Raw genomic sequence first — 24,805 nt, 5'->3', positions numbered from 1 at the left:
GGACTTAACTATGTTTTACATTACTAACAAGGAGATGGTAAGAACTTACCCATCCAAAATTATTGTGCTACTCATAAAAGTAAATACAGCATATTATTTACACTCCTTTCTAATTAGTTCTTTGTTCTGTTCCACTACTTAACGTTGCTATTAATAAACCATGTAATTAAGCCAAATTGCGACACTAGAACCGAAATAAAGGGCATGTGCCCTTTTTCATAATAGGACCAATATGTAGATATTCAATATGGATTTATCAGGTCCGTCAAGGTTTACAGCTCTCTCGTGAGAGGGATGTGTAACAGCAGAGCAGACAACGGGGTAGCCTGAGACCTCTAGCTGGGATAGAACTCACAGCTCCACTTTTCACTTTTTCAGTTTGTAGTGTAAGGGGAGGTATGCTGCAACTGGAAAAGAGATTTTGCCTGATGAAGATTAGTTTTCCTTTTCAATATCCATCCTGGGGATACTTCACTTCAGTCTCATACTCTGAACCTCCTTGTGATTCTGTCACTTCATTTTACAGTAATTTTGGCTAAACTTTGTTCATAGTCATCAAACTTTAAGAATAATGCTGAGGACATTTAACTCTGCCAGGCCTCCGTCTTCTCCTCTAACGATGAGGAAATCTCTTAGATAATTTCTAGAGATTGCTTAGAGTAAGTTCTTACCAAGATTAAGGAAACCCCTGGGCACAAGTGGCCTAATCTGTGACACACCTGTGCTCGCTCAGGTACCTCAGATGTCTAAATTGGCTCCACGATACATGTATAACACGGAATACAATCATACCAGGAGCTTAACTAGCAAGGTCAGTGATCACAACAATATAAATTGATTACTAATTGAGGGATATACTTATGTTCTATTTTAAGAAACGTCACTAATTCTACTTATATTTACTAAGTACTAACTGTACCAGGCATTGGACATTTAAAGGACAAAGATCCTTCCTGTGTGGAGTTTACAATTAGATGGAGACAATTATATTCCTTGATATGTACCAGGCCATCCCCATAAGCTTTACATATATTAACCCCTTTAATTGTATGAGATGAATGCTATTATTACTTTATGTCAATTATGACTAAGATGAGAAATAGTTCAGAAATGGCTTAGATAACTTGCCGAAAGTTACATAGCTAGTGAAGGTGGATCTGGGATTCTAACGTACAGTAGTGATGATGCAGAGTAGTGACTTTCAACCAGCGTGCTGTAAATTTTTTAAATAATCAATTAAATTATTGGTTAGTATTCAATTAAATTATTTTGAAAGAAGTTAAAAGCATAATAAGTATATTCTCTTCTCACTATATTTTTGATCAACATAATTTAAGTGTGCCGTGGAAATTTAACTAGGTTCAAGTGTGCCTTGAGATAAAAAAGGTTGAAAGTCTGGGCGGTGCCTGTGGCTCAGTGAGTAGGGCGCCAGCCCCATATACCGAGGGTGGCAGGTTCAAACCCGGCCCTGGCCAAACTGTAACAACAACAAAAAGATAACTGGGCATTGTGGCAGGCGCCTGTAATCCCACCTACTCAGGAGGCTGAGGCAAGAGAGTCACCTAAGCCCAAGAGCTGGAGGTTGCTGTGAGCTGCGACAGCACAGCACTCTACTGAGGGTGATAGAGTGAGACTCTGTCTCTAAAAAAAAAAAAAGTTGAAAGTCACTGGTATAGAGTAATATAGTCACACTCTAGAGTGAAGTAAATCTCATAGTTTCCATGTTCAATTAAATTCTTGATGGTGTTTATGGCAGAAGAATTAGTGCCACCTCTCTAACACTGACACCAACTATCATATTATAAAAAATATTAGCTAGAATGAAAACAAACTTGGGTTGCTAGTCAGAATTACAGAAATATCTACTGTCCAGAATAGAAGTTGAAAAAGATTGGTGAACCACATAAGTCACCATTTCAAATCCTACATTCCAAAGTGTTTATGGAAGAGGACCTGCCAGGATGTGTTTGTACTTAATCTATACCCAACTCGAATGGGCTCAGTGATGCAAATTGTTAGTTTTCAGGGTAAGCAGGAAAAAAATAAACATGAAAAGGATCACACAGGAAAATGGAGAGCAATCTGTCAGTTAGAGAAGAGTGGAGAACACTAAAGTATAGAACGGTGATGGGGACAGGAAGAGTAATAGTAACCCAGCTTCCCTGTGTTTCAATTCTCACTCTCCAAAGGCCAGATTAGGTAAGACAGTTTAATAAAGCAAGAAAAGAAACAATGCACACATGCATTTCGATGACAGTAAGCAGAGGACGATTTTGAGGTATAGAGATTACATAGTTCTCCAGAAAAGAGCCTGGAGGGGATGGAGACAGCCGACTCCTTCTGGCTCCTGCTCTCTGCCCAACCAGATCTGCAGCACAGTCTGGAAATAGGAGCAGTTAATGGACTAAGTTGAAAGGCCTAAGATGAAGGAATTTGAATGTAGAATAGTAATAAGTTTATTCAAATAAAAAAAAAAGGGAAATGAAAAAAGAAAAGGGCAGAAAGTAAGGGAGAAGAGAAAGGGGGAGGAGAAAGAGAGAGAAAAAGACAGAGAGAGAGAGGAAAAGCCAATGCTTTTAAGGCTTGTTGTAAAATATAAAAAGTTGACAAAGGGGAAAAAAGGGTGATGAGCATTTGCTAAATACACTGCTAAGCTAAAGGACATAAAATCAAAGCATACAAATTACTAGACAGTAATACTTTCTATGGTCAAATATTACACTGGTCAAATACTTCTAATTCTAGAAATAGTTTTACAAAACAGAATATCTTATTTCGATAGTTTGAATTAGGTCACAATCCAGTGTCATTTAGACTACAAATCTTACCAGATATTCCTGCAATATTGGCTAGCATTGCTGCTGTAGCCTTTAATGGATACGTGTATGTTGAAGACGTCAGAATGAGGGGTCTAATTCTGGGAGGTGAAGGGGCCTCAATAAACTAAGTCCTAATCTAAGAAACCATAGAAATATATAGATTTGGTTTTATATGTTTATGTGAGATGTTTTCCCTTCTGGCACAGATACAGTAAGTATTGTTTACTTTTCTATTTAGATTAATTAACATGCCTTTTCCATAGTTAATTAAATAAAAAGGGCGGAGGAAGAAACAGAAAAAGATTCAAAGCATCATTTGTTATAAGTAAATTTGTCCTTCAACGTGAAAAAATTACTGTTACACACCACATTAGCAGGATAAAGATCACATGATTGCTTTAATAGATACGTAAAAAGCATGTGACAAAATTCAGCACCCTTTCATGAAAAAACTGTGAAAAATGAGCAATAATAGAAAATTAGCTCAACGCGCAGAAGGCTATCTGAAAAGCCCACAGGCAGCACCATACTCAATGTTGAAACACTGAGTTTCACTCAGATCTGGGGGAGAGAAAGGAGCTGCCTGCATTTACCACTTCTTTTCACCACACTAGCACAGTCCTAGCCAGAGTTATTAGACAAAACAAACAAATAAACAACAAAAAAAAACCACATTGAAATTATAAAGAATGTCAATTTCTAAGAGTTCTTACTGTAATAAAAACACATTTAAAGCACATTTAAAAAAAAAATAAACAAATCTGCCAGATAGAGGGATTTGTTTCCAAGTTTTGTGGGTAGGAGACAATTTACTGTACTGAATTACAAAGCCGTAAAATAGTGGTTTTACAATGGAAAAAAAATGATTTTAAACCATTGTCATTTTCATAGGTGTCACTCTTTTCACTTATAAGTACTAGCTGCTGCTTAATACTCTTATTAGAGATCGATTTTCAAAAAAAGTCAAATCTAACTACTTAACCACATTTATTATCCTGGGATTTCACACCCAGAGCACATTTGGATACATTGTTACCATGTTAGAGGACAATGGCTCAGCTTGATAAGAGAGATATTTATTTTTGAATAAGATACGTAAAGGAACTAAATAAGCTGCACAAAATAGAATATTGCTAAAAGAAAGATTAAAAGGCAATAAAACCTTTTGAATGCTATTTTAAATTGAGAGATAAAACATTGGATTATCTCTGAATTTGCTTCCTCCATACACTAAGAGATGCATGCCTGCAATGTCCTGTCAAGACTATATTTCTCAGGGCTACAGAAAATACAGCTTACATGTTCTAGTTCTGGTATTTTCATTACAGATTTTAGTAAAACCACAATTCCCCTTTTGATCTGATGGATGAGCTACTTTAATACCTTGGCAGACCAATTATTTTTTGTTTCCCAACTTCTTCATATGCATATGTAGTCCCTTGTCTAGTGACTCCCCGGGACTAGATAATTAGACCCATATCACATATTCTTTAACGGCGTGGATCTCTCTCTATATAAAAATGCTTTTCTATTCACATTTAGCACTTTGCTTAAACACACAATGTTTAGATGAGGACATAGAGAATTTTTAGGTTCCTTGAAGTGTTATATCTATATTCTGTTCATAGTACCATAATTCCATACGAATATCACATCCTGTTGGTTTTTACTGATGACTACAAAATGAAAACAAATCCCACGAATATTATAGTTTTCATCAGACTGAGCTAAATTTAAATACAACATGCCATGAGGCAGGACTTTATTAAATAGTCCTCATCAAGAGAATTAGAAAGACATAAAAAGAACAGCAGGAACTTGGCCTCATTTTTTCCCTAGGTAGGCACTTGTCTTAGAATCATTGCCAGAGAAATCTAAGAAGAGTCCATAGTATACTCTTGTTTACCCACATTTTTGTTCATTTCCTTTCTTTTGTGCCTAACTTTTGTTCTCTTTATCTTGGGAAAAAATGTATTTTAATTTCCATTTGATACCCATCTATTGTTACCTATTAAATCAAACTATGTAAAGTTTACTCTATTTGTCCATTTTGGAACTACAATTTTTGTCAGTAAAACAAATAAAATTGGCTTTGCTGACATTTGTTAGAGACCAGAGATAGAACAGAACACTACCCAGTATTTCTCTGGTTGGCTAACTGAAAATCCTGCCTTGCTTGCTTGAGCACAATGTTGTCATGCCAACCTAAAAATAAAGAGCAGTTTCATACACCTGCCACACCTAGTTATAACAAAAATTCTACACCTGGTTTCTTGATAATTTCCGTTCTTGTCAAATCAGAGCAATTGGTATCATTAGAACAGGTTAAAATCAGCAAATTCCTGAGTCACTGTGTATCTATCAAAAATCAATACTACTGACTTTAGGGCAGAGTCACTGCAGAGTGTGTGATTGAAGAATGCAGTCCACAAAATAAATGCTCAAGTAGAACCAGGTAGCAACTAACACCAAGTGGCTAAAAGGAGCTGGCAGAAAGAAAAGTCCTTCAAAACACAAACTAAAGCCCACTGCCCAGCCATCAGCCATGGCTATTTTCTATACTAATGAGTCAACAGCCAGATGAGTATTCTGCTGCTATGAAAAAAAAAACAAAAAACTAAACAGGTGATTCTTAAAACAGACTGACTTTGCAGGAACCAGAAATTGAAGAAAAGAGTAAAATCACTAGGATGCTTTGGAAATAACCACAGGAGCAGAACAAAGCTACATGCCGCACTGCAATGAGCAGTCCAGCAATGATGCTGTCGCGTCTCTGAGGCTGCGCCTGGCCGCTCCTCCCAGCCCACCAGCCTTCCTCTCTCCTGAAGTCTGTGGACCAGTGTTTCTCAACTTGTTTTTATCTCGTGGCACACTTGAACCTATAGTTAAACATCTATGGCACACTTAAATTATATTGATCAAAAAAAAAAAAGTAAAAAAAAAAAGAATATACCTACTGAGCTTCGAACTTCTTTTGAACATAATTTAATAAATGATCTTTAAAACTTTTGTGGCACACTTAAGAGCCTCTCACAGCGCAGCAGTGTGCCACAGCCCACACCAGTTGAAAATCACTGCTTTAGAGCAATGAACTGGATACGCTATTCCCCACGATAGGGGCTATTACAGACCCTTGTTTTTTGCAAATTTAATGAGAAGTGCAATGCAAACCAATGAGGATTTTAAAATCTTTTTTTCGGTTTTGTTTTTTTCAATTTACTTATTTTTATTTCAGAATATTATGAGCATACATACATTTTGGTAACCACAACTTGCTTTTGTATATTTCAAGTCAAAGGTAAAGTGTGTCCTTCACCCAGAAAGTGTACACTATGCTCGTTAGGTGTGAATTTACCCAACCCCTCCTCCCCACTGGATTTCCACCGAGTTTCAGTTTCTCAAGTGCACATCATGTTAATTGATTAGTTCCTATTTAGTACTGGGTACGTGTGGGCTTTGATTTTCCATTCTTGTGATGCTTCACTTGGAAGAAGAGTCTCCAGGTCCATTCAAGTTGTTAGAAAACAGAGCAGATCACCATCGGTTCAATGGCTGAGTGGTCACCCATACCATGTTTTATTAATTCATTCTGGTATTGATGAACGCATCAATAAATGCTCATAGGTTGTTTCCACATCTTTGCAGTTGTCAATTGTGTTACAATAAATACTCAAGTGCAAGCATCATCTCTTTTTTATATAATGTCTTTTTTTCCTTTGTGTAAATACACAGTAGTGAGGTTGCTAGATCAGATGGCAGGTGTACTTTTAGTTTTTTGAGCTGTCTGCATACTACTCCCCAGGGGGGCTGTACTAGTTGGCAGTCCTACCAAGGGTGGACAAGTGTTTCTTTCTTTCCGCATCCACTCCAGCATCTTTTGTTTTGGGACTTTTTGATAAAAGCCATTCTCACTGGAGTTAGGTTAATATATCATTGCAGTTTTAATTTGCATTTCCCTGCTGATTAGAGATGTGTAGCATTTTTTCATGCTTTAGTTGGCCATCAGTCTATCTTCATATGAAAGGAATCTGTTCATGTTTTTGCCCACTTTTTAAGGGGGTTGTCTTATTTTTTTTTCTTGTGATTTGCTTGTGTTCGTTATGGATTTTGGTTACCAGCCCTTTATTGAAATATAACTTGCAAATATTTTCTCCCATTCTATAGGTTCTCTATTTGCTCTATGATTGTGTCCCTGACTGCATGGAAACTTTTTTGCAGTTTTTGGCTGGAGCTGGGTTTGAACCCACCACCTATGGTATATGGGACTGGCACCCTACTCCCTTGAGCCACACACACCACCCAAGCACAGAAACTTTTTAAATTTGATCAGTCCCATTTGTTTATTTTTGTTGTTGCTGTGATTACTTTTGTGGTCTTCTTCATAAATTCTTTCCCCAGTCTGATAGCTATACAGTATTTTCCAATGTATTTTTCTAAAATTCTTATCTTTTTGTGTCTAAGGTTGTCGTGTATCTATTGTGAATTAAATTTTGTGAGTGGTGAGAGGTGCAGATCCTGTTTGAGCCTTTATGCATGTCTATCCCCTTTTCCCAGAACCATTTCTCAAATAGGGATTGTTTTCCCAGCACATGATATTGCATGCTTTTTTCAAAGATTAGATGGGAAGGTGAGGATGTTTTCATAGCTGGATTTTCCGTTCTTATCCATAGGTCTATGTCTCTGTTTTTATGCCAGTACCATGCTATTTTGGTTACTATAACCTTACAGTATAGTTTGAAACCTGGCAAAGTGATTCTCCCAATTTATTCTTATTACAAAATGTTGCATTAGTTATCTAGAGTCTTTTCTGGTCCCTTACAAAGTGTATAATTAGTTTTTCCAAACCTGCAAAAAATGATGTTCGTATTTTAATGGAAATTGCATAGAACCTGGAAATCACTCTGGGTAGTACAGACATTATAACAATGTTAACTCTGCTGATCCAGGAGCACAATGTGTTTTTCCATCTGTTTTTCTCCTCAGTGTTTCATTGTTATCTCTGGTAGATCTTTCACTTTCTTGGTTAAACATATTCCTAGCCAGGCTTGGTGGCTCATGCCTGTAATCCCAGCACTCAGGGAGGCCAAGGTGAGTGGATTGCCTGAGCCCAAAGGCTCGAGGCCAGCCTGAGCAAGTGTGAGACCTCACCTCTGAAAAATAGCCAGGCGATGTAGTGGGTGCCTATAGTCACAGCTACTTAGGAAGCTGAGACAAGAGAATTGCTTGAGCACAAGAATTTGAGATTGCTGTAAGCTATGATACCTTGGCACTCTACTGAGGGTGACAAAATGAGTCTCTGTCTCAAAACAAAACAAAACAACAAAAACATATTCCTATTTTATTTTATTTGTTGTTACTATGAAAGGTTTTGCATCTTTGATTTGATTCTCAGATTGACCAATCAAGTTGCTGGTCAAGCTACTGTTTTGTGTACATTAAATTTGCAAACTGGGCTTTGCTAAATTTATCAATTCTCAGACTCTTTTGGTTAAATCTTTAGAGTTTTCTAGATGCAAAATCATGTCATATACAAAGAGTGATAGTTTGATCTCCTTTTCTCCCATTTGGATGCTCTTGATCTCCTTTTGTTTGATTTATCTGGCTAGGACTTCCAGTACCGTGTTGAATAGAAGCTGTGAACCTTGTCTGGTTCCAGTTCTAAGTGGGAATATTTTCAGTTTTTCCCTGTTCATTATGATGTTGGGTATGAGTTTATAATATGTGGCATTTATTATTTTGAGGTAAGTGCCATTTATACCCTTTTTGTTAAGTGTTCTCATCACAAAAGGGTACTGAATTTTGTCAAAGGGTTTTTCTTCATTCATTGAGAAGATAATGTGCTCTTTGTTTTTGCATCTATTTATGTGGTGAATTACATTTATAGATTTGCATATGTTGAATCATCCTTGCATCTCTGGGATGAAGCCTATTTGGTCATGATAATTTTTGTTTTTTTTTATGTGCAGCTGAATTTTGTTTGTAAAGGTTTTATTAGAATTTTTGAGTCTATATTCATAAGGGACATTGGTCTGTAGTTTTCTTTTTGTCGTGTCCTTTCCTGGCTTTGGGTATCAAGCTGATATTGGCTTTGTAGACTGAGTTGGAGGAATTCCTTCCTTCTTAGTGTATGGAATAATTTCTGCAGTACAGGTACTTCTTAGTACTGTTCTTCTTAGTAATTTTGGTAAAATTCTGGTGTTATACCATCTGGACTGACACTTTTTATCGTTGCTTCAGTTCTGGTTCTTGATACTGATCTGTTCATCTTGATTGAACCTGAGGAGATTGTGTATTTCCAAGATTTTGTCTATCTCTGCCATTTTATTTCAAGTTCATGATGATTATCTTTATAGTATTCAGTGATAATGTTTTGTATTTCTATGACATCAGTTGTGCTTTTTTATTTTTGAATGATTTTATTAGAGTTCTTTCTTTTCTGCTTCTGGTTAATCTAGCCAGAGGTTTATCAATTTTGTTTATCTTTTCAAAGAAACAACATTTTGCTTCCTGAATCTTCTGCACAGTTCTTTTGTTCTGGATTTCACTTAGTTCTGCTCTGATCTTATTTCTCTTCTTCTGCTGTGTTTGGAATTGGTTTGCTTTTCCTTTTCCAGTTGCTTCAGATTGATTTATCTTTCTGTCTTTAGGATGTGGGCATTTATAGCGATGAGTTTTCCTCTCAGGACTCCTTTTGCTGTATCCCACAGATTTTGATAACTTGTGTCCCTACTATCATTCAGTTTCAAGAATCTTTTTATTTCCATCTTTATCGCTTTCTCTCTCTTTTTTTTTTTTTTTTTGAGAGAGAGTTTCACTTTGTCACCCTCAGTAGAGGGTCGTGGTGTCACATGTCACAGCAACTTCAAACTCTTGGGCTCAAGTGTTTCTTTTCCCTCAGCCTGGGACTACAGGTGCTGGCTACAACACGCAGCTATTTTTTTTTTTTAATTAAATCATAGCTGTGTACATTAATGTGATCATACCCTGGTTTCATAGACCATTTGACACATTTTCATCACACTGGTTAACATAGCCTTCCTGGCATTTTCTTAGTGATTGTGCTAAGACATTTATATTCCATATTTACTGAGTTTCACATATACCCTTGTAAGATGCACCGCAGGTGTAATCCCACCAATCTCCCTCCCTCTGCCCCCCCCCGCCTCCCCTCCTTTTCCCCCTTCCCCCTATTCTTAGGTTGTAACTGGGTTATAGCTTTTATGTGAAAGCCATAAATTAGTTTCATAGTAGGGCTGAGTACATTGGATACTTTTTCTTCCATTCTTGAGATACTTTACTAAGAAGAATATGTTCCAGCTCCATCCATGTAAACATGAAAGAGGTAAAGTCTCCATCTTTCTTTAAAGCTGCATAATATTCCATGGTGTACATATACCACAATTTATTAATCCATTCGTGGATCGATGGGCACTTGGGCTTTTTCCATGACTTAGTAATTATGAATAGGGCTGCAATAAACATTCTGGTACAAATATCTTTGTTATGATGTGATTTTTGGTCTTCTGGGTATATGCCTAGTAGAGGAGTTATAGGATTGAATGGCAGATCTATTTTTAGATCTCTAAGTGTTCTCCAAACATCTTTCCAAAAGGAATGTATTAATTTGCATTCCCACCAGCAGTGCAGAAGTGTTCCCTTTTCTCCACATCATGCCAACATCTCTGGTCTTGGGATTTTGTGATGTAGGCTAATCTTACTGGAGTTAGATGATATCTCAAAGTAGTTTTGATTTACATTTCTCTGATGATTAAAGATGATGAGCATTTTTTCACATGTCTGTAGGCCGTGTGCCTGTCTTCTTCAGAGAAGTTTCTCTTCAAGTCCCTTGCCCAGCCTGCGATGGGATCACTTGTTCTTTTCTTGCTTATATGTTTGAGTTCTCTATGGATTCTGGTTAATAAACCTCTGTCGGAGACATAACCTGCAAATATCTTCTCCCATTCTGAGGGCTGTATGCTTGCTTTACTTACTATGTTCTTGGCTGTGCAGAAGCTTTTTAGTTTGATCAGGTCCCAGTAGTATATTTTTGAAGCTGCTTCAATTGCCCAGGGGGTCCTCCTCATAAAATACTCACCCGGACCGATTTCTTCAAGGGTTTTCCCTGCACTCTCTTCTAGTATTTTTATAGTTTTATGTATTAAGTTTAAATCTTTAATCCAGTGAGAGTCTATCTTAGTTAATGGTGAAAGGTGGGGGTCCAGTTTCAGTCTTCAGCAGGTTGCCAGCCAGTTCACCCAGCACCATTTGTTATTTTCCCCACTGAATGTTTTTAATTGGCTTGTCAAAGATTAAATAACAGTAAGTAGCTGGATTCATCTCTTGGTTTTCTATTCTGTTCCAGACATCTACTTCTCTGTTTTTGTGCCAGTACCATGCTGTTTTGATCACTATTGATTTGTAGTACAGTTTGAGGTCTGGTAGCATGATTCCTCTTGCTTTGTTTTTATTTCTGAGTAATGTCTTGGCTATTCGAGGTTTTTCCGATTTCATATAAAATGAAGTATTGTTTTTTCAAGATCTTTAAAGTATGACAGTGGAACTTTAATAGGGATTGACACGCAGCTATTTGTAAAGATGGGATCTTGCTCTCAATCAGGCTGGTCTAGAACCTATGAGCTCAGGCAATCCACCTGGCTTGGCCTCCCTGATGTTGAGATTACAGGCGTGAGCCACCATGGCTGGCTTTATCTCCTTCTTGATACAAGGATCATTCAGCAATAGGTTGTTTTGTTTCCATGACTTTGAGTAGGGATGAGAATTCCTCTTGGAATTGATTTCTATTTTATTCCATTATGGTCTGAAAAGAATGTATGGTATATTTTCAATTTTTAAAAAATTTGTGGAGACATGTTCTGTGGCCTAGAATGTGGTCAAGCTTAGAGAATGATCCATGGGTTGATGAGAAGAATGTAGTTTCAGTAGTTTGGGATTTGAATTATCTGTAAGTATCTGTTAGGACCATTTCTTCTAGAGTGATCTTTAGGTCAGTTGTTTATTTTCTACTTGGAGGTTTTATTCCATTTGTTAGTGGGGTATTGAAGTCCCCAGAAATTATAATGCTGCTTTTTATCTTTTCTTTTGTTTATCATTTTGTTTAGATCAAGTAGTACCTACTCAATAAATCTGGGCACACCTATGTTGGGTGCATAAATAGGATTATTATAGCTTATTCTTGAATTTTTCTCTTCACCAACTTTCTTATTTTCAGCTCAGGGCCAGTAGGTCTGGAGGGCTCCAGTTCCCTGCTGGAAACTCTCCTGCCTTATTCCAGTAAGAAGAATACACTAGAATGATGCTCTAGTAACAGTGGTAACAGCAGCATCTCCATGTGAGTTTCCTGAGTCTCTGTGGCTGAGAGCCTTTACTGTAACTTGGTCCCCAACTGGCAGCTTGGAGCTGAGGTGTCCCAAACAGGGCTTTGAACTTGGAATAGATCTTCTGGCTCTGTTACAATGGTGGGGGCTCTGGAGCAGGGTCTTTAGGTCAGGTGCACCATTGGAGACGTGGGGATGGTGTCTTGGGCCTGGAGGAGCCTTGAGCTCCAGACAGAGAGCCTCAGGGCTGGGACTGGGGACTAAAGGCAATATCTGAGCAGGGCCAAGACATCAGAGGGCCATGGGGAAGGCGGAGCTGATCTGGATGGTGGTGGGGGATTAGGCTTGGAAGAGGCAGTTTGGGTCTAGAGGCCAGAGTCTGAGCTGACCAAGTGGCAGGGTGTTCCCCAGACTTTAGGGCCTCCACACCTGGCCCCAATTCTCGCCCCTGGACCTGCGAAGGGCTGGATCCTGCTGTGTCCCTCCCATATCAGTTCCCATGCTCAAATACCCTCAAGTTTCCCTGGGGGAAGCCCTTGTTTTCAAGTCACTGAGTTGGCTTGAGGAAGCCACAAATCAGTCTACTCCCTCCCAGCCTTGCGCAGGCCGGGCATGGTATATCCCAGCGCTTAGGCTGGTGATAACTGTGGTGCTATCCTCTCTGCACCGGCTGTCTGGGCACTGGCTCTGTACAGATGTCAGGCAGGTCCTTTGTCCCACCAGAGGTCTGGCGGGAGGGGGGGTGCCGGGAGCCCTCCAGTAGCTCAGCCAGCACTGACCTGCAGAGGAGTGCAGTGCCCAGCCCTCTCTGCTCATGTTGCTTCTGCATAGTCTCTGATCTTGTTACCTGTAACTCCCAGTCACCTGTTTTCTAGATTCATCCCTCACCTTGGGCATCCTGTGCTGTTTCTCTGTGACTTCATGATGCTATATCTGTGAAGACTGAGCTGAACGGAGGCAGGTGCCTGCACTTTTCCCTACTTTTCTTGGGAGTGGCGAGTCAGCAGGCTGCTTCCAGTCTCCCATTTTTTCCCCTCCGACTGGATCATTTAAATTACACCTGGCTGTGGCAAACTGATTTTCACAGTGACCACAAGGCCGCATTTAGCTGCACCACGCAGTGTATGGTGTGCTGTCTGGTACAGCTACGCTCCTAGGAGTACAGCGAAGCTCATTAGATGCTCTGAAAATATAAATATTTTAGAACGAGGGTTTAAAAAAAATGTGCATTTCAGCATATCAGAACATGAGTGGGGGGCATTCATTTATGGCTGAGCCAAAGGAAAGCTATTTGAATTTTGCCTAATCTTTAAATTGGAAAATGTATTCTTTGGTGAGATAATAATACATTCCTATGTTCCTAATAAAACATTCTTTAAATTATATTTACCTGGTACTGAAGTATCCTTAATTTTAAGACACAGTGAGAACATGTTTAGATTTTTCATTATAGAAGTAAATACGGGTTATTACAAAAAGACCTTTTAAAATCCATAGGAACTAATGTAATAAGCATACTCTTCATAGTAATAATATAGTTTGCATTTTAGCAACATTCGATATTTACATATTATTTTATGTTTACTTATTTCTCCAACTATTGACAAAAAGTTGGAATTTAGCTGGGATTTAATATTTCCTCCACTTATTTCTCCATCTATTGACAAAAAAGTTGGAATTTAACTGGGATTTATTGATAATTTCAACTAAATAAAAAAGAAAACGAAAGTGACAGATGAGATTTTAGAAAGCCTCACTGCTTTCTTCATAAAGGATATTTATGATCTACTAAAACAAACCCCATAACATAAAAGCCTATTGTTTGCCAGAAACATTAAACATGTAATCTTATTTCATCATTACAATATCTGTAAGGAAGTAAGATTCATTTGAAAACTGATACTTCGAATCCCTTAGGGCTTGAGGGAAATGAATGACTAGGTATACATCTTTTCTTGAATAGAGAAGAGTAAATTTTCCCCAACAGTGACTTTTTTTATAAGCAATATTGACAGCACAGATACTTGGCTAATTTTTTTCTTAAATAGTAATGTAAGGCCTACATATAAAAGGACCACAGCACAAAAGCTTTCTTCTTCTCAAATTCTGTAAACCTCGATTTGCCTGTATGAATCCTGGGACTCCAGGGAAGTTGTGTGACACAGGCACATCTCCTTCTTTGAAGCAACCTCATTCCCTATACATTTTGTTGGTGTTACTGCCATTATTTTACTAAATAAATATGAAAGCATACAGTATGTTCTCTTCCATCAATATGTAACCTACTTCAGAGCATGTTATCGACAGCATTTAGCAGACAAGTCAAAGAGTTGAAAGAATTGAGCATACTGCTGAACTATAGGAGGAGCCATAATCCATATCTGGGTCTTTTTCATTAATGCTTCTTTATGTAGAGGTGGTAAAGGCTCTCTGTTCACCAACGGTAACAACTGACATTGAGACTAATATCGAATATGGAGGTAAGCCAGATGGTCAATTAGATCATTGCAGGACTAGTTGTCCCAGTTTGCCTAAGAGTATGGGGTTTTCCATGATGTGGGACTTTCACTGACTGCAAGATAATCTTGGATGGTTGCTCAACCCAAAGATGACTCTCTGATATGATCTAGCCTATGGTTTGGGGTGAATGCTACTAACATGACTATCTATATGCACTTAAGGAAATTATTATGCTCTTCATCAGAGCCAGTAATCTACAAAATCAGCTTGTCAGTGAATGATCATGGAGATACTAAAAACTACAAATTATGTAAGTTATGTGTGGCAAGCTCAAAAACCATGAGGACACTGTGAAGGTACTGCTAGCCACTGACTTGTTATTACCTGTAACACAATCCTCAGTAGTTTCACTAGAACAGTAAAAGATGGAAAAGAATCAAGCTGTGGTTTACCAACTAACATCTAGAAGCAGTTTACAAATTAAAAATGGTTTTTACGAATATAAAAAATGCAATTATTTTATTTCATATTTCCAGTAAATCCACTGAAATGATTTTAAAATATATAGCTTGAGATTTTGTAAGATCTTCTTATGAATAACTTTAAAAATTTTCAATTATAATTATAATCTCATAGCATATTAAAAAATAAATACTTAACGTTGGATACATCTAGTCTGTGAATATTCTAGATGTTTGCTAAAATACAGGCTTTTTTATATGTGTTAAGTCCTGAGATAGGAGTTTAATAATGTGCATCCCTGTCTATGAGTATAGTGCTGTTTCCCTCCAGTGGGCTAACGATGTTTTCTCATCTTTCTGTTTTTAGCTATCCATTTTATCTGGGTTATGGTATCTTCTGGGAGACTAACTAGTTGTTGGGGGTTATTTATATCAGGACTCATAGTCTCAAAATAAACTTAAATACAAGAAGCCTGAAAAATTCATTGTTGAATCGGAAGAAAAGCACAGGTGTGTGGAGATCTCAGCACCATGCAAACTTCCTGTTACTATGGTAACAGAATATTGAGAAATCTTGGACATCTTATTGCTCTCCCAACTGCCTTCGGAAGACCAAGGTGAAACTCCATAATGACCATTAGTTTCGTCTGCAGATCCGCTCCCTCATCCTAATTTGTATTTTTTAAAGTTACAATGGTGAGAATGGGTTATATTTAAGTTTGATTACCCTGGGAAATGACAGAGAACTCAGAGGAAAAATCTGTTGAATATTATCGAATTTTCATGTTTCTTCTGTTTCCTAAGAAACCGTTATCAATTTCACGAATTAATATTTTATATTGATGTTAAACATTTCTGCTAATAGATTAGATACAAATATGATCAGAATATGCATTCCTTTCTAGAGATTTTTCTAGGAAATATTAACATCTAATGTACCTGCTGGGAAAAGTAATCCACAAAATGATCATGAACTCATTTCAAGGCCAGTTATCCCCAGCTGAAGCTACACACTCTATTCTAGCAAAAAAGCAAGATTCTTGTTATCATCTCGCCATAGTTGCTGATAATACCAGATTCATCCCTTCTTTCTGTTATCTACATTAACACCCCAGTTATAGCTACTATTTAATGAACGTTTACTATTGCATATATGCCAGATACTTTTCTAAGTTTTATATTAAATAGGATTTACCGCCTAGGAAATGAAATAAGCTGGGTATTTTTGTGATCCTAATTTTTAAGAAGGTGGAAAATAAATTTAGAGAAGCTGATGCAAGATCACGGAAGAAAAATTTAATGTTAGACTTTTGAATTTTAAAATGTACGCAAAAGAGTTACAGGAAACATGTTATTCTCTAAGAACCTTTTTGGCACCAGGGACAGGTTTTATGGAAGATAATTCAATTTTTCCATGGATGGAAGGTGGGAGGAGAGCAGTGGGGAGGATCTGACAGAGGCTGAACTCAGGCATTGAAGCCAGCCATGGGGAGTGACTGTAAATATCAGTGAAGCTTCTTTCCCTCACCTACCACACATCTGCTGTGGGGGGATGGCTTGAGGACTGCAGTTTTAAGGTATTCATGTTTCCAACATCTTAACACATGGGAAAGTGAAAAGTCAAATGTTTTCTTCTGTTTCATACATGTGCTAACTGTGCCATCTTAAAAAAAGAAAGTTGGAAGAGAACAAAAACTTGCAAGCAATGGTTTCACTGATAATCATTTCGGTATCAATTTTAATATTTTGACCATGCTTTTAAAAATTCATGATGATGTTTCTACAAGAGGGATATTTGTTCCTTATCACTGTTTCATTTTACCTTCTGCTTTTAGAGTTACTTTCTTCCTATTTCCCCCAAAGCTAAAAATACAGGGCCGTACACTCAGTAGAGTCCCCTTTTACAATTAAGTTACTGATGAAAAATTGTTTTTTTTAATTGTTAAAAAGTTGGACTCATTTTTTTACATGGATTTAACATATATTGTAAACTTATATCTGACAATTTAAAGGAAAAACAACCCTCAACGCAAACTCCACTCTCTATAATTTGGAAGTGTTATAGACTGAATTGTATCCCTTCCTCCAATTCTTACCTTGCCGCCCTAATCTTCCACGTGATTGCGTTTGGAGATAGGGCCTGAAGAGTGGTAACTAAGGTTAAATGAGGTCATAAGGGTGGACCCTAATTCAATAAGTCTCCTTACGTGAAGAGAAGGGACACTAACACTTCCTCTCCTTCCCTCCACACTGCACAGAGGAAAGGCCATGTAAGGACACAGAAAGGAAGCAGCCGTCTTTGTCATACCAGGAGGAGAGCCCTCACCAGAGGTCAAGCCTGATGGCGCCTGCATCTTGGACTGGTAGCTTCTGGAATATAAATTCCTGTTATTTAGGCCGCCCAGTCTGTGATATTGTATCACAGAAGCCCAAAGAGGTTGAGGACAGCACCACATTTGTGCCTCTCACAAACTTAGCCTTTCTTTAAGACTGTGGTCATTGGGGCGGCACCTGAGGCTCAAAGGGGTAGGGCACTGGTCCCCTATACTGGAGGTGGTGGGTTCAAACCTGGCCCTGGCCATAAAAAAACTGAAAAAAAAAATGTGGTCATTGGTGAAATAATATACTTAGATTCTAATAAATGATCACCTAGATCCCATGGAGGTCACTGAATGGCCATTAGTTTATGGTCAGTACTCAGGTGCAGGTGACATCAAAATTCTTACTGCCATTTCCATTTACATGTAAACTGTTTCTGACAATGCAGAGACCACATCCAGAGAGGAAGCGTCTTTGTATATTTTTCATACTAACAAATCTATAAATGAAATATAGTCTCGTAAGACTTAGATAAATTAGTTACATTCCTTTAAACACAGAAAAGAACTACCGTGAACAGACCACAGTATACAGAGAGTTTTATATCAAAGATTACAGCAATTCCTGGGGATTTATGTTATAAATTCCCCCATGAGTCATACAAAATAAAAAGGAACAAATAGTAGTTGTAGATTACTATTCCTTAACTTCTAATTCTTCCATGATCATTTAATGAGACAGATTAGAGATAAAAATAAAATAGAGATACTTTACTAAGAAGAATATGTTCCAGCTCCATCCATGTAAACATGAAAGAGGTAAAGTCTCCATCTTTCTTTAAGGCTGCATAATATTCCATGGTGTACATATACCACAATTTATTAATCCATTCGTGGATTGAAAGTATCCAATGTACTCAGCCCTACTATGAAACTAATTTATGGCTTTCACATGAAAGCTATAACCCAGTTACAACCTAAGAATAGGGGGAAGGGGGGAAGGGAGGAGGGGGAGGGGGGAGGGGGGCAGAGGGAGGGAGATGGGTGGGATTACACCTGCGGTGCATCTTACAAGCGTATATGTGAAACTTAGTAAATGTGGAATGTAAATGTCTTAGCACAATAACTAAGGAAATGCCAGGAAGGGTATGTTAACCAGTGTGATGAAAATGTGTCAAACGGTCTATGAAACCAGGGTATGGTGCCCCATGATCACATTAATGTACACAGCTATGATTTAATTAAAAAAATAAAAATAAAAATAAAAAAAAATAGAGGAGAAAGAAGAAATGGAGGAAAAATTCTGGAAGAAAAGGAGGAAGAAGAGGAAGAGGTAGAGGTTGCCCCATTTCTATAACTAGCTACACCTGCGATGACTTGGTTCCCAGATTTAGTGCACATTTCAGGAAGACATCATAATTAAACACTTTAATAAATGCTGAGCTTGAACAGATTAAATCAAGGGATCCATATAATCAAGTAAAATAAACTCCACTTGTTCTATTTCTTTATAAAGTTCACCATAACCTCTTAAGTAGGTAGAAAATATATTTTCATCCTAATCTAGGTCATATACCTAATTCTTATTTGCCTCTAAAATTGAGACACAAACACATGAATGCTTTAAATACATTAGAATAAGTAAAATTTGTTTTATCATAATTACTATGTGCCTTCATGTTGGAATACACATAATTTGATAAATTTAAAATAATTTACACTTTTACTTACTATACTTATGATAATTTCAAAATATACCTATATTAAAATTCTAAATTTACACATCTTAACAGGTTTATTTAAAAAAAAAAAAAAAAACTATGAGAAATACAGCTACATGAAACATTTACCCATCAAAAGCTAATGCTCTTTTTCTTCCCAGTGGGACAAGGAAAACAACCTCCATGACACTTGGACCCTGCTGCAGCTCTGTGTGTAGTGGTCAGTGTGCATGACAGGAAATAAACATGGCACTCTCTATTTTATAAAATTCCATGAACTGTCATGATAAGTTTTAGGCAGCTAGATTAGATAGAATACGTAATGACACTTCTGGGCAGGAGACATTTTCATAGCATGCCAAGCAAGAAAAGGGGGCCAAGAAATTAGTGAATGCTTTCGATAGCCAATCTACAATTATAAGCTTTACGGTAATGCCAATTTACGACAGAAATGTTAAGAAAACACGTCACTGGTAAATCCACAGAAGATACTAACTTTTAAAATAGCACTTAGACACTGATTTGCAAAGTAGTTCTAGAAAATTAATTTCTATTAACAAAAGTTTCCAAAAAAAAATAAAAAAGGAATGAGTTCACATAAAACGGTCTAACAAAGACTACATTTTATCATTATCCAAAGTAGTTATTAAAACTAGTTCAAAATGTATACATTAGGTCCATACCCGAGAAACTCTAATTCAGCAGGTACAGATAAACTCAGAAAACTGTGCTTCATAAGGCAAGTTTCCTATTGCAAAGATGCTTTAGGCACGTTCACTCATAGCAAACATTGTTTCCATCTTACTATGTGCCATTTGGGCATTGTGCAAAGCAAGTTCACAGACAGAAGGTAATTAAAAGTTTAAGTGATCATGGAGATGTTGCAATAAAATTTTGTTTATGCCAAAATTATATTTATCGGTCAATTATTTGACTGCTATTACAAAAATAATTTTCCAAGTTAAGATTTTCATAAACATATGGGTTTACAGAGATTAGTCAAATATAGGGTTATATTTATAGTTTTCTCCTCCTCAGTAAAGGACACAATTTCCTTGACATTTTGACAATGAAGAGTTAGAACTATGATAATTTAAGCTGTATCACTTGGAGACTCAAATCAGTGCTGCTCATTAGGACCAGCTGACTGTCACGTGGATTCTGGCACTGCTGAGTCACTGCTCTTCTGACAATCAGCTCTGCACTTAGTGTGGGGTTGTAGACCTGTTCCCAGGAGAATGCTCTAATCTTAACTCATCCCTGTGTATTTTGAGACATACCTTACTGATTCCATCTGTTGAAATACACACACCCTTCCAACCTGAGCACGGTCAAATAGGAAAAATGCCAAAGCATGCCCAGTTTGAATATGTAAAGTATCAGGTGTATGGCGGCTTAAGTGTAGTTACTGAAAAGCCAACCGGCTACTGGCTCATTATATTTTAATTTTAACTTTTTACTGTGTTCTAATAATCATTTTGCTGTGAATATCAACCTAGAATTTTTTGAGATTGTTTATAAAGGAGAATAATGGGCTTCTATGTGTGCTTAATCTAGAAATATATTAGGCTGAGAAAGCTGAAAGGTTAACAAAGTGTCTCTGTTTACAGCGCTTCGGTGCCCTCCACAGGACAAGTCCTCAAGATTCTGTTTTCTGAGCTGATTCTGAGTTCTGATTGTTAAAAATCACCTCAGAATTAAAGTCACCCTGCTTATTTAAAAGACCTTAGGAATCCTTTCATAGTAATCTTCCTCTTCCAGCTTTGAGATAAGAAGTTCTTATTTATTCCTAATAAACACTCTGGCTAATATTTAAGGTCATTTTTTTTTTTTTCGCTCTATAAAACCTAAGAAGAGCTGGTCAGTCCCCTATTTAGAATAACCCTTCAAACACTGGGTCAATCTTGTCCATAACGTGTGGGAACTTAAAAATAAGGAAACCATTCCTATGGAACATACAAATATTAATATTGTATTTCTTAGCCTCTAAAGATTTTTTTGTATATGTTACTTAGTTCATTCTCAAAAACAACCCAATGAGGATATTGAATTGCCGTGGACAGTTTGTTATGTCAGATGAGAGGGAAGGCCATCATTTTAAAAATATACCTATTTATGCCCCAGTAGTTATAAACGTTAAAAACTAATTAGCACTGCCTGCCTACAAGGTTGTGACGTAAGTAATGATACTCGCACCGTTTTTTCTTCTTTCTCATTCTTTTGCAATGGACTTATCCACAGCACAGGACCTACTCTTATTTTATTTGTAAGTTTTCTCTCAGAATCATATGTCTTTCAAAAACATATTACCAAAACTAGGATAAACAAAATTAGTTATACCAATTAATAATAATTTCATGCCAAGAACATAATTACAACTTCTTAGATGTAAGTTAATCTTTGTTTCTCAATATCCTATTTCCTCTTTTACAAGTGAGAGACTGTTAATTTTTATAAGTACATTAAGATGTCATATTTCTATTTCCTCCCCTCAATATCTAATATCTGTCAAGTCTTTCTCATCCTTATTTATTGGTAAGGTGTACTTTTCTCTTTCACATTGTTTTGGTTCTGTCCTCTAGTGATTTTTATCTGATGCTCAATAGAGTATTTTCTAGTTTGAAAGACTTCAGATCTTAGCCAATATCCCCATGCCTATCCTTGCCGACACGTAATAGGACCTAATAAGTTACTGATGAAGAAAGGGACGGGTGAATGAAGAAATGAGCATTTCAAAATGTTAGCCACTCACTGAACATGTGTTGCTGAATTAATGTCGTGAACACACCATTTTGTTAATCATCCCATAAAGTCCTAGGTTTGATCTTGTTATGAAATGAGTTGGCTGGAGTTACTAGCCAGCTTTATGTTGAAAGGACTGATTAAGTGGTTCCACATGTTTATCTATTTATAATACATATACATATACATGTATCAACTCATTCATTCTTTGTCACTAGAACCTGATGACTTTAGGAGGAAATGAAACAGAAGAGTGAAGTGACTCTATCAACCATGTCCAAGAGACACCAAGTGTCAGACAAGTATCCAGATCTGAAACATTCACATTCCTAGATGTTTTTGTTCACGTAGAAAAGACTTTTAAAATTCTTTAGCTTAATATAGTTATTTAAAGCAAACATTTAAATTAAATGCCATGGAAAATTGGACTTTCTCAAAACAAGGTCAAATATTAATGTAAGGTGATTTTTCATACACCGTCCCACAAAAGATGATCACTCACATGAACATTCTTTGCTCTTTCATTTAGTAATTATTTTCTCAATCTGTTTATAATTATTCTGAGGTTTATATCTAAGAACACAGGCTAACGTAAGTTGCAGTCCTAATGTTTTGACATCTTCTACAAAAATCTAGTCCTGCTTGTCACATTTGCGAATACACTCTTTTAAGATACCATAATTTTGTATGCCACATAGATAAACATATTACATCGTGTATACTCCAATTAAATATACCGTGTCTATTTACCAAGTTTTCAGATAGCCCAGAATTTTCTGGAGAAAAAAAAGTGTTTGTTCCTATTCACATTGTAGAAAACACTTGGTTTAGAAAAAGGTTAGCATTTTGCAAACATTTGTTGTAGGTAACAGACATAGAACATACAGAGCTAGTTCCATACCTGTTTTATTGGACAGTCTAAATGACACCATCTTATCAGGAATATTACATACACTCCTCACTGAAGCGATGCAGCTATAATTAGCGTAGTCCTGAGGTCGAAGGTTCTTCAGTTTTAAGATCTTTGTTTCACCCTGAAAATGTAGAAAAGGTCATTAGAAAAAGCCAACGGTAATCACAATGAATGAATGAAACACAACTTTATGTTGTACTACATCATGTTATCAGGACATGGCAGATTGTCTTACTTTTTAAGGAAAATATCCTAAATTTTAAAAAAGTGCTGCATTTTAAAATAACACTATAATATTAATTCTGCCTGGAGATCAAAAACTAACAGACTGCAATAAAAATTCAGAACATTTTCTTTTATAATCTTCCTAGAGGGAAAATTCTATTTCTGGAGGTAGTTGTACAAATTATTATGCAAAGATCAGACCAGTGTAGTTAATAATGGATTTTATTCAATAAACATTGTAATCGACGCAGACATCACTATGAAAAGTTATGAAATAAAAGAACCCCAAAGAAGAGCCAATAAATGAAAAATCGTTGTTAGAACAAAGTTAATGAAGTCAATCTAATGATGTCTAATTAAATTTACAGATATAAAAATCTTGTATGTATGGAGTGATAGGTGACAGGCCTAAAACTGAATTAAAGAAGCATTCATGAGTGTTTTAATAACATTATTGTGCCTGGTATTTTATGTTCAGGGGTTCGAGGGCTAGGTCTACAGATAAATCTATAAAATTGTACAAACATCCAAATCAGCCAAGTGGCCAGAGCACCTTACAGAATCTTGAGCCAGGAAAGGCTAAGGAAAAACATTGGATTGAAAATTTTCAAAGGGTAAAAAGAATCAGCAATGGACAATAAGAATCTCCTCTGCCCAATTCAGATTAGGGCCCCTTGGGCTTCTCTGCCTTCTAAATTATTGATGCAAATTTCAAAATAGCTCCTCTCATAAGTCACTGACAGTGCTGTCAGGACAATGTCCCTGTGGCAGTACAGTATTCAGGACAGCAATTTTCAAAACGTTAATTTTTACTAGGTAACATCTATGTGGCGTGATGTGTTTCTTTCACTGTACTTGGATAGCATTATATTTAGGGTATACTTAGAAATACTTAGTGTCTTAACACATAAAGACACTGTCCTTCTTTGGTGAGAAATCATGCCCAGACCTTGGCTTATTATTTCCAAATGCGTCAGATGAAGCCAGGTGCAGGGTCTTGTACGTGAAGTCCCAGCTACTTGGGAGGCTGAGGTGAGAGGATCACTTAAGGCCAATGTGTTTGAGACCAGATGTGTCAGATGAACCTGTACTCCAGTGCCCCTGGGCATTATGATATAACTTTGTGCTTTCACTGTCAAAATTCAATCCTAAATGCCTTTAGCAATTTAAATAATAACCTTTTACCTTTGAATTCTGTTAAAGGAAAGCATTTCATTTTTATATACAAACACATATAAACATATCTCGTGTATACACAGAAGTCTTTATATTTTTCTAGAATTTATAGTTAAAAATATTTTTCTACAATAAACATATAAAATTCCTAGAAAAATGTGCTTATTTAGAAAGAATAGTTGAAAGAAAATGTTATACTAGAATCAGTTGACTTAATTTTTGAATGAAGTGATACATCTTATCTCTCCTACCTCTGTGATGCTGAATACTCAGATTTAAAAAAAAATTTTCTTTCTCCTTCAACATTTGTGTCAGAATTCCATCTGTTCCACAGTTTAACTAACTTCATAAAATTCCTGTAGGTGATATTTTCCTTGATGAATTTCTACTGTAAGCCCTATTTTCCTGCTGTCCAAGTTTGTATCCCTAGTCTGTTATAGAAATCTCCCTTAAGTTTCAGAGGCATTGTTACCTCAACATTTTGATGCTTCCCAGGCACCCTGAAACTCAGCATATCCTGAATTCAATTTCATTTATCTTTATTATTAAATCATAGCTATGTACATTAATGCGATCATGGGGCACCATACACTGGTTTTATAGACCATTTGACATATTTTCATCACACTAGTTAA

General features: G+C 36.8%; 1 protein-coding gene across 3 annotated transcripts in view; it reads right to left on the bottom strand.

Annotated features, from left to right (window-relative positions):
- The window catches only part of MDGA2 (MAM domain containing glycosylphosphatidylinositol anchor 2), an 838,509-nt gene that overhangs the window by 324,990 nt on the left and 488,714 nt on the right, over positions 1-24,805 (bottom strand). For all 3 annotated transcript variants that reach the window (XM_053595463.1, XM_053595464.1, XM_053595465.1), the window contains one exon: positions 22,758-22,890. In XM_053595463.1, coding sequence (XP_053451438.1) covers positions 22,758-22,890 — 133 coding nt within the window. The remainder of the gene's footprint in view (positions 1-22,757; positions 22,891-24,805) is intronic.

This window comes from Nycticebus coucang, chromosome 6 (assembly GCF_027406575.1).
Source record: "Nycticebus coucang isolate mNycCou1 chromosome 6, mNycCou1.pri, whole genome shotgun sequence".
In the NCBI taxonomy this organism is placed as follows: Eukaryota; Metazoa; Chordata; class Mammalia; order Primates; family Lorisidae; genus Nycticebus; species Nycticebus coucang.
The sequence above is the reverse complement of the archived record's forward strand: the minus strand, read 5'-3'. Positions and strand labels throughout refer to the sequence as shown.